The 11,335-nt window shown below is 36.0% G+C and overlaps 1 protein-coding gene across 3 annotated transcripts in view; it reads right to left on the reverse strand.

The window, feature by feature from the left end:
* Positions 1-11,335, reverse strand: part of LOC135691560 (ankyrin repeat and fibronectin type-III domain-containing protein 1) — a 50,399-nt gene that overhangs the window by 30,439 nt on the left and 8,625 nt on the right. Inside the window, exons 1-5 of one of the 3 annotated variants that reach the window (XM_065209438.2) lie at positions 11,162-11,314; positions 6,941-7,065; positions 4,823-4,950; positions 1,625-1,671; positions 2-79 (exon numbers count right to left, since the gene is read on the reverse strand). In XM_065209438.2, coding sequence (XP_065065510.2) covers positions 2-79; positions 1,625-1,671; positions 4,823-4,950; positions 6,941-7,034 — 347 coding nt within the window. In that variant the 5' untranslated portion in view covers positions 7,035-7,065; positions 11,162-11,314. Of the gene's footprint in view, position 1; positions 80-1,624; positions 1,672-4,822; positions 4,951-6,940; positions 7,066-10,267; positions 10,974-11,161; positions 11,315-11,335 lie in introns of those variants that run through there. The other 2 variants (XM_065209437.2, XM_065209436.2) reach the window with 2 other exon arrangements.

An 11,335-nucleotide genomic window follows, 5' to 3' on the forward strand; every position in this document is an offset into this window, starting at 1 on the left:
CCTGGGGAGATATGGACATAATTCTGGATCTTCATTACTTAAATCTTCACTTGATATCTTAGAGGAATCTTCCTTGAAACTTGAAACGAAAAAGCACATTCAATAAACATCTAGAATAGCAGCAAGAATCGACAACAGTTTGGTGGTGATGGATCATTGCAAGATGATGATGATTAATTATTATTATATTTTTAATGAATTGTTTTTCAAAAGCAAAGGATGGGATATAATGAAAATTCTGTGATTGTCTTCTCGTTGAAATCTCTATGAGAAAATTTTTCGAGAAATTATACGAGATATCGCGTCACCTGCCATACTCAGGACTGCTTTCCGCTCGCGATCGTCGAGGTGGTTTTAAGAACATAATTTTACTTGGTCTTTAGGTCTTTGCCACTATATCTAATTTGGTAAGTTGACTCTTAAAGTTGAAAAAGGCCATCTTCATATTCACAACCATTCCACTCGAACAACCTGCTGCAGTCACCTCTATGCACCGGATACTGTCGGCTAATCAACATATATCTTAAATTTGCTGTTTCCCTGTGAAACCTTTCAGACCGGATGTCACAAGCACCAATACGACATTTTTGTCCACGTGGCGAGGTTGGTAGGAATAACATTGAAGACGTAATCTGGAACTTCTCTTGTCAGTAAAATGGACCTCCTGCTCATTATTTTTACACTCTACTTTGGCAGAAAGCTTTCCCGTAGAAATCAAAATAATTTAGCAACGAAAAAAGACTGGAGGCTCGTTCGGTGCTCGACAATAAACCGTCTTCGATTTTTCAAGTGGTGACAGGAGTATTAGCTTCTACCTACGACCTTCTAAGCGAGAACGAGAAGCTTTTATAGCAAAACGGCAGTGTTCATTCCTGAGCAAAAGTGATTATGTCAGTGTTATGAAAATGTCAGTGAATCTCAAGCTTGCTCAATAACAAAAGAGTTCCCAAAAAGGTTCCTTGATTTGGCATAGAGCTTACGACAACAACGATCCCAAGATAGCCCAGCTTTACTCAGAACGTGCATATTATCAGCACCACTGACTCCAAGATAGAGTATCCAGAAGAACTGAAGTAGCGTCAAACCGGTCTGACAAAAACAATAACGGCTAGATTACGCCCAGCAAGAACAGTGAAAGAAGAAAAATGTCAGAAAAATGCTAAGCTTTAATAGCAGGAAACGGTGAAAAGCAGTCGAAGTCGCAGGCCGCCAACGCGAAACTGCCCAATCTTCTTATAATTGCACATGAATTCATGTAGGTTAGAAAATTGCTCGTCAAAGTTTGGATCACTAAATTTTCTGCAATATAGCGAAATTAGACGTCTATATCAAGACAACATTATAGCTTGAGGTGTTACCATCTAGTTTGATGATTTAAACGAAACGTATTTCTGTAACAAGCTTGCTTTGAAAAATAAACGGAGGGTCCGACATTTGTAAAATTAACCTCTCAAGAGCACCTGATGGAAGCAAGCTCGACCTGTAGCTTTGAAAACAACTACCGAGGCCAACACGCATAGCGAGGAGGGCGAGGGGCACCACCAAAAATTTCAACACTTTCTATTTACATCAAAAATTGTTCTAAACTGAAAAATGTTGATAACGGGAATGCATGGTTTCTCACCTTAAAGAAAGCTGCATCCTTTGTTCATTGATATCCAGCAAAAATCCCTAGGTAAAAAGATATATGCTACATTTTATATTCACAGGCAGGTATTTAAAACACATTTTAGATGTAATTTTAATATATAAATGTAAATATATATAAATCTAGTTAGACAGGGAAATTATTACTACAATCTAACCAAGTGCCTAACCTTAAATCTCTCAAGTGATTTTGATTATTTCGTGTATAAAGAGTACTTAAATACTTTGTTATACGATAATACGATATCTTTAGGTTAAAAATTTATCTCAAACACAAATAGTTGAACCATTTGCCTAGAAAAACCACGCCACTTCTTCTTGTGCCACATTTAGTGCTGATGTCTTTATATGTATATGTATCGTTGATAATTCACAACGATATAGCGTTTGCTGTTACAGGAGGAGTCGTAAAGCTGATGAAACTTTTGATCCATTCTACAAATGTTTCTCTGGGTTTCAAAGATCTTACTGCTGCCATACCATCAACCAACCAGTGCCCGTATGTTGCTAATTGACCAGTTAATGAGCCTGAATTGTTGATAAGGAAATTTCTGAGCGATGCTTTGTCAGATTGGCGTAATGTCGCCTCTGGAGTGGCAAGCGATAATGGCACTGAGGTGATTGGGTATTCAAATGCTTCTTCAAAATTGATTGGGTATTCAAATGCTTTTTAACTGTTCCTGTCATAAAATATGTTTTCTTGATTGGATCAAAGAAGCTTTTACTTCCATCAACCAAATGCTTGCTTACAAATTCCAAATGCTTAGTATTTCCTATAACATCTGCGTTCAACATGTCACCTATCACTCCTTTATCGATTTCCTCGCCAGTTTTTATGCACTTAGTAAGATTTTCAACAGATTTAAGACATAGCTCCTTAGCTTCGTCTTTAAGTTTCTTACATGTTTAGTGTGCCTTATCCTGCTTCCTGGGGTCATTTCTTTGTGCTTTGTAGATGTTTTTATCCGAAGCTGCTCTCTAAATACTGCATTTAGTTTACTATGACCATATATAGTGCGTACCCCCGTGTTGACAGCATCTGTATTCGTGCTGAATTCTGAACGAAATGGTCCTTCTGTTCCTTTGTTAAATAGCTGTGTTATTAAATCTCCGTGAATTCTTGAAAACCTTTCTCCGCTTAACCGTTCAGGATGACCCTCTCGTTGCATACCACGAAGAAAAAAAAGCTGATTACTCAAATCATGAGATGGTTTGCAAAGACTGGAGGTTTGACAGAAGGAGTGCATTGCATTCTGTTAGGTGGCTTGTAATATCATCTATGCGGGCTTGAGCCAAACCATCAAACATTTCTTTGTGAAGTCTCATACACCTGAAGTAATGCTTACCATTGAAAGCTTGGTCAGCAGATCCTGCAGCAATTACACCTGCATTCATGCATTATTCTTTGTAGCTTTTGCAATAAAATCTCTTAAACATTAGTGCTCCCCTCAGCTTCAAAGATATTTGAGAGAATAATGTTCAATCAAATCTACAATTACATCATTCTTAAACTGTTCCCTTTGCTTTGTGGATTTAGAAAAGGTTATAGAACACAACACGCTTTATTACGACTTATTGAAGGCCTGAAGAGTGCCTGGATAAAAAAGATATATGGATTTAATACCGTATCATACAGATGTAGCCAAATATGGAACTCAGTTCCAAATGAGATAAAGTACTCCCCTACTTTACAAATATTCAAGAAGAAAATCTCTGAATTTACATCGTTTAATTGTTCTTGTAATCTTGGCAAGGAATACGTTAGCAACATCGGTAGATTCATATTATATTTAGCGTTGGTAGTTAAAATTTAGTTGGTTTTAATTAGCTTGAGTTTGCATAGCTAGAAATTGTCCCAACTTTAAATAAAGAAAAAAATAGTTTTCTTTCTCAATGCCTCTCAGTGATGGTAATCTAATTCTGTCCTTCTTATTCAATATGACCAATAGAGAAACACAAAGGAGGTCCTCAAGGCTGTCTAAAATGATCATAAGAAAGAATCCACCACCAACTAAAGTCACGGGGTTTTATTATTTCATCAATTCTTCGATTCTCCAGCCCTCGCACCAGCCCCCTCTGGCCGGTTGTCCACCAAAATATGCCACGAATATTTTCAACTTTTCTCTCAATTACCTGAATAATACACTCGCAACAAGGAAAAACCTTTTCTTGCTAAAGCATTTTCATCTTTACCATAATGTTCTCTTTACGTCGATTTACGTCTTTATGTCCTCTTTACCTTATCTTGTCTTAATTGTTAACAATAACAGCGACCGCAAAGCACAAAAGTATAAGTCTCTCATCCACTCCCTGTCAACTTAATATCCCCAAGTTCACTTTGTGAATGTGTCAATGGGAGCCCTTGGCATTCTTTCTTCTTTTTCTGATTCGCTCTCTATCATGCTCAAAGACCTAGATTTTAACGCAACTATACAGCGCCGGCTTCTATCAAAAGACAAAAACATAGCAATACGCTATACTTATTACGTATTTAATGGTCTTCTAAAGTGTTCTCATTGTAATGTTTAATCTAACTGTCATTTTTAAGTTTCAATTTGCTATTCGAAAGATAAGTCGCCAATTGTACACTGCCTAATAAAAATGAGGTGTAGAATTGTATGTATTTAATGATATATTGAATGAAAAAAGATTACATTATTATAAATTTGTTTACCGTAGGCAAGAAAAATATTTAATAACAATAGCTAAAAGCGTATTTAGGCCTACTAAATTCAAATAAAGCTATTAAATAACAAATTGAAGGTAGTTATGTACAATTTTTTGTTTGTTTGGTGATGAGAAAGATAAAAGCAATTAATCAATAAAACTAACATTTGCTACATAAGTTTTACAAATCCTGCGATTGCATGTGCGTCCTTCCCATTTATTTATCTTTCTTTTGATTTTATTTACAGTTGGAGAGCTTTTCCATTCGTTGGGTACAGTAATCCATAATAAACATCCTAAAAATGAAACTGTTTCTATAATATGAGTTTTTGTTTGACTTCTGATAGCTGAGGCCCTTTGGCCTAGCCCATCGCTCCACCAACGAGTTGGTTATTCACCGTCCAAAGAAGAACCCAAAACGTTACAAGTTCTTGGCTTTTACTTGCCAAAATATATCGAGCCAGCAGTGGCAAAAGCTTTTAAAAAATAGAAAAGAAATAAAACTCACTTGATTGGCCTTGGAAATTGTGGGTCTTGTCTTATAATAGAGTTGATTGCTGGTTTGACTAAAGGGTGTCCCTTCCACGGTGCTGAGCTCGACGACAGGAACATCATCTTCAAGGGTCCATGCAGCACCTAAACGCAAACCAAGTGTCCTAATCACACTAACATGGACATAAAACACTTTCATAATTAACATCAATGTTTAATCAACCCATGGGCCATACGCATGTTAATAAAGTCAGCTGCTTTTATCGACTGGACCATTTGTGAACTACAAGAAATGGATAGGAGAACACGAGAGTTACTGAGTAATGCGCTGCATCCTAAGAGCAATGTTGATTGTTAAAACGTAGCACAAAGTGAAGGGGCCAGAGGACCCTTCTGAGTGCCAAAGACACAGTAAATTTAGCTAAACTGGGATGGCAAGGGTACCTTAACATGAAAGATGAGATACTGATTAAAAGCGAAAACAACCAGAGACGATGAATGGCAACTCCACAGCAGGTAATCAGAACCAATGTAATCAAAGCAAAGATAGACGAGACCCGGCAAGAAAGCAAACGCAGAATATGCGGTCAAACTGACGAAAGCATAAACCACATTTTGAGTCACTGCAGTATAATAATAATATTAGAAAGTGTATTAGAAACCATCCGGTCAGAGGAAAATAGCCTTAAATGGTACGTTAAAAACAGCTAAGAACGGTTACTGAAAGCAGTACATAAACAACAGGAAATGAACAATGACATCATGAAGCCATCAGAGTATAAAGATCAAAGAAGAAGAGAAAGAGAAGGCAAATGGCACGAAAAAGTAATGCATGATCAGTTTTTCAGAGATACAGATGGGAAAGTAGATAGGAAGAAGTCATGGTTGTGGCTAAAAAACGGAGACTTGAAGAAAGGGACAGAAGCACTAATTATGGCGGCACAAGAGCAAGCAATACGTACGAATTACGTCAAACATCATATTGACAAATCAAGAGACTCGCCAACTTGCAGAATGTGTACTGAGAAGAGGGAAACTGTGAACCATATTATATTTGAATGTAGCAAATTAGCCCAGGAGGAATATAAGAGAAGCCACGACAACGTAGCATGGATAGTTCACTGGGAGATTTGCAATAAGTATGACCCACCCAGGGCTGAACAGTGGTACAATCATAAGACAGAAGGCGTTACTGAGAATCGAAGCATTAAGGTAGGGTAGTGTGGGACTTTAAAAAAAACACAGATTACGAAATTGAGCATAGACGACCAGACATTGTTGTCGAGCTAAAATCAGAAAAAGAGTGCTAGATCATTGACATAGCCGTGCCAGGAGATACAAGGATAAAACAGAAAGGGCAAGAGAAAATCGAAAAGTATCAAGATCTAAAAAGAGAAATTGCAAGGTTATGGTGCCTTCGAAAAGTAAGAGTCATTCCAGTTGTAGTTGGTATATTGGGATGTGTCACAAAAGAAGCAGAGCAGTACATAGAGAAAATAGGTATCAAGATGAGGACTGAAGTAATACAGAAAACGGCGTTGTTAGGAACTGCCAGAACATTGAGAAAGGTCTTCGAAACCTGAGGCTAGTTGTTCTAGCTTGCTTTAGGGAAGGACTTACCAGGAACTTTTCCTGTGATAGAAATAACATAATAATGATGATGATATATCAATATTTATACAGGTTTACTCGGTCAGCAAAGGACGGCTGCTAAAAATCAAGGACCTGTGAAATCAAGGATTCAGCGAAAAGAATTAAAAAACTATTTATTACAAATGAAGTAAAATGGCACAAAAGGAATATAAAAGTAAGCATGACTGGATTGGGAAAAAAGGTCACTGTAAGTCTGTAACCAATGTGGATTCGATTTTAAAGAGAAATAGTACGAACATGACCCAGATGTTGGCAGAAATCTTTCATTGAACCTTTCATTGGTCAGATTTTGATTGAATTAAATGCATTTTCTGCTTAAAGTGCTTTTAAATTTGCTTATGATACATTTCATGATACAAAACATTTTAGCATTTCTGTGGCCAAACTTTCATGATAACCTCTATTTTTTAAGAGAAAATTTTGAATTTCAAATGAAAGACCTTGCTTATTTCAGTTTAAAAGAAGATAGAAAAGCACTTACCACCAGGAGAAATAGTTAATGGCTTGGAGCCTGGGTCGGTCTCTGCCGCTTTAAGAGATCGTGGGATTGTATTATTCCTAAAAAAGCTGCGCATTGGGCTCCGCAGAGGATGAGGCTTCTGGGGCCTGAAAAAAAAACGACACGGTAATAGTAATAATAATAATATAACTATTTATACAGGGTTGCCTTTTCAGCAACAAAGGTGCTGTTGTCAATAAGGGCCCTGTCTTAATCATATACAATATTAAAAAAACCTAAACTTTAAAAAGGAGTTACTTACAATCAGAATCTTGGAATTAAAGCTTTAAGATCATTCTCTACTTTACAATCTCTCTTACGATTAAAAATGTTCTCTCAACTTTGATTTAAGAATAACAAGCGATTTCAGGGACGTATGTCTTGTGGAAGTTCGTTAAAACAACACGGTCCTTGAAAGTAAAGGGACCTCTTCGCAATTTCTGTTTTAACCAAAGGCAGTCTAAGCAATAATTTATTGTTTCTTGTGTTGATGGTCAACATTGTCTGCGTAATTTCTGAGGGCTGGTATGAAAGTTCCTTGATGAGATTTGAACATCTGTACTGCAGCTTTCATCTTTTTTTATTTATTGATCGAAATAAGGCCAAATCTGTTGTCTGTCTGCAATCCATATATTACTTTTTGCGCTCTATTTTCTACACTTTCAAATTCCTTCATCATTGTATCAGAAACTTTGATAACTGGCGTTGAACAGTTAAGCATTTTTGGTAGAATGAATGAATTGTATACCGCCTTAGCAGCAAAAACCGACAATGAATCACGCACGCGGGACAACAGCTTTATTCAGGCATTTGCTTTTGCTAATTCTCTTCGGAGGTGTTCATTCATATTTAATGTTGGTTCCAGCCAAACTCCAAGGTACTTGTGCCCATTAGCAACTTTTATAAGTTTTTTATTCATTTACATTTCCATTGGATCTTTCGAAGAAAGACGTTTTTCTGTGCTTAATAGGAGTGACTACATTTTTCCTTTATTCAAGTTGATGATGAGCCTGTTTTTGTCTAGCCATTTAGAGACATTGTTCATCTCTGATGTTAAGGTATGCTCGATGGCGCTAATGTTGCTGTGTGATGTGTAGATGACCGTGTCATCAGCATACATTTGAATGCTGCAGTTCTCCACACTTTTGACGATTTGACGAGATCGTTTATCTGTAGTAGAAACAACAACGGTCCAAAAATAGAGCCCTGTGGTACGCCATACTTGACTAGCTCACGATCAGAATGTTCGAAACACTTATCATGATTCTAAAACAAGAGGAATCAGGGCTACAATAAAAAGAGTTTTAATTACATTGGTCTTACATATTATAGAGTCTGGCACACTCATCCGATATAAGAATGAGCTTAGAAATAATTTTTTTAACCTCAGGAAATAAATCTTTTAGTGCCCCCAATCCATGGAAAAACAGTACATGTTTTATAATTCTAATTTGTTCATATTTCTTATCTATTTGTAATGAAGATTAATAATTTTTTAAAACAAGGATAAATACTGAATGGATATCATGGACAGAAAAAATAAGAAAAAGGAAATGGTGCAAGTTATAGTGTACTGACAGTTATTCTAGGATTTTCCACTCTGATATTTTTCATGTTTACTGTCAAGACAATCATTCTATAAAACTGTGTAGTTTGTTCCCGCGTACTTGATAAATCACGACTTTTATAAGACATGAGTTTGGAGATACATGCGGTTCTATGATAAATAACATGAAGTTGACTTTGGCATTAATCGTTTTAGGGGCAAGATGCCGAAGACAGGCCCTGTCGCCTCATTCTTTATTTTGATTATTCACTAGGGCCGGCGTAACCGCGGGTCGGGAAAAAGTTATCACTTAATATAAAAATTGTACAATCTTTGGAATGCGTGCCTGACTAAGGATATTGATGGAGAAACCCAATCAAGAATAACTTGGTGCCAAAGCCAAAAGACGTAGTTTCATTAATGTATGGCCTAAACCTTGCTAGCAAGGTATATTTGTTAACGGATAAACCATCAAAAACGTAACAGAATCAGAGAATATCAGCTGTTGTGAGAAAGGATAGCACAAGGAAGATAATTTTCACATTATGACAAAGGAAGAATCTGCAAATTTGTGTCCTCAGATACTGCCAAGAAAGCCTCTAAGTCTGATTTTATAGACTAAAAAAACAGTTAATCCTAAAACTGTAAACTGTAATTCTATAAAACTGTAATTCTAAGAAATTCTATAAAAAAAGTTTGACCAACCAAGTGTGAAAGTCTTTAAAGTCTAGAATCGTTTTTTATTAAGAACACTCTATACCAAAATTTTCTTTATCTGCATTTTTTTGCTCTCTATTGATGTAAAAAAATTGCGTTCTGGCTGCACAAAAAATTTGCAAGGCCTTTCAACATCATGATGGATAGAACAATGCGACAAAGAGATGGAAAAGTCTTTTATCCTATAGACTAATCGTTGCCTAGTGGCACGAGAAATGACAATCGACTTTTTTATTAGTAGGAGCACAATCCTTTTAAATGGATGGGAACATGACCTTCGTACTTAAGACCACGCGAGGTTTCATAATGGAAAAAACTTATCGTTGCCGTTTAATTTGACTTTATTTTGACGACTTTTCCGATCAAGGGCATTTTTAGACCACATTGCCAATCAGGGGCATTTTTGGATGTACAAGGCATCTTTAAGGGCCAATCGTTTTTCCGTCTAATAACCTTGCGATACTACAAACCATTTTACTATAAGCATAAAATCAGAAAAAGAATTTTTGAAAAATTAGGACATTTTCAGGGGATTCAAAGGTAATTATTCAAATTATAAAAAATAAAACTACCAACGCATCTCATTCATCACTGATTCAGCTACAAAAGACTCTAGAAAGTACAGGTCCCATGTTCCCATGGAAAAAAAATATTCAATACTGAATAAAGGTCCAAATAGTTGAGATCCAACAGAACAATGATTACAAATTTAAAAACACTGTTTCTAACGTTAAATATACGGGAAAGAAAATCAAAGGCAGAAAACTACCAACCTACTAAAAAGTTTCCTAAAAAATAAAAAAAATAGGAAAGCGACGACATTTTTGATCGACATGAAATAAGGTCGACAACTAGGCCAGATCTATATGGCCGAATTTAACGTGAAGAAATTATAAAGTAACGAGAATCGACGTCGTGGATTCAAAGAAACTTTATTTAGTGTTACAGTGTAAGTCTATTTCGTAACCCGCTGAAATCCTACGTTCAAGACTTTGGTGAATAATTCATTCAAGTAAAACGATGAATACACGCAAATAAAATTTTACCTTGGCAAGGAAGAGTCGGTCTGAGATGTGCAGTCTTTCGGTTAACTTAACAAAATATATGTCAATCTTGCCTGATAAAAAACTGCATCTGCTGAGCTGGTTCAAAGATCAAACCTATCCTTGTACAGTCCAAGGACAGGAGACAGATGGGATGGTGAAAATCGAGTTCAACTGTGAATTCTTTGGAACAAAGCGATGAATAATAATCCTCACAATTTGCAACAGAGCGAACAAAGAGAATCCCAGATAAACACGCGCTTTCAATAATCAAACAGACAAGACATTAGGATAACAACGAGAAATAGAAAATAACATTGATCGGCTGCGGGTGGGAAATTAAAGTCATATTCAATAAAACAATAAATAATGAAAATATCTGAGTAACAACGATGCACTAAACGGCCTATGCAGGGCATGCTTCACTATTATTTTGAAAAAATACTTTAAAAATAGCGCTATTTAAGAAATATGCATGAAAAAGGCTTTTCAAAAGACAGCTTAACTACTGTGAAGCAAAGAAATTGAAATAAAATCAGGAAATCCTGCATTAAGTAAAAAAAGGTTGGGCGTCTATAATGCGAGAATGCATGTCTTTTGAAAAGTAAAACACAAGAACAGACTCCACTTATAAATAAATTACAACCTGAAGCTTCTGTGTATATGGTTAAAAAATCATCTTTAAAAGTCTTATTACTTTTGACTTTTCTTTAAAAAACCATTATTCAAAACAAAACATCAACTGGCGAATTTTGCCTTTCTTGATAATTCACTTCCATGGTTTAACAAAGTGACATAAAAAAATTGGACATACGAAACATCTCCAGATATTTCTTTTGCAAGTGCAGAATAAATATTTTGGAATAAATAATATTGAGTAAATGTTTTCTGAAATACCTTGTATATTTTGTTAATTATGGTGTACTAATGAATCGCATCGCAAAGAGAAATCGTTTATCAGCTTCTGCTGACTTCTTATACCTTGCAAAACACAGCTGCAGAAATTCAAGGTCCATCAACCCGAAAATACAACTCTCTCTTACGAACACTTAAGCTTCCAAGGATTAGTTG

The sequence above is a fragment of the Rhopilema esculentum genome, chromosome 13 (assembly GCF_057945365.1).
Source record: "Rhopilema esculentum isolate cy_ngs chromosome 13, ASM5794536v1, whole genome shotgun sequence".
Lineage (NCBI taxonomy): Eukaryota > Metazoa > Cnidaria > Scyphozoa > Rhizostomeae > Rhizostomatidae > Rhopilema > Rhopilema esculentum.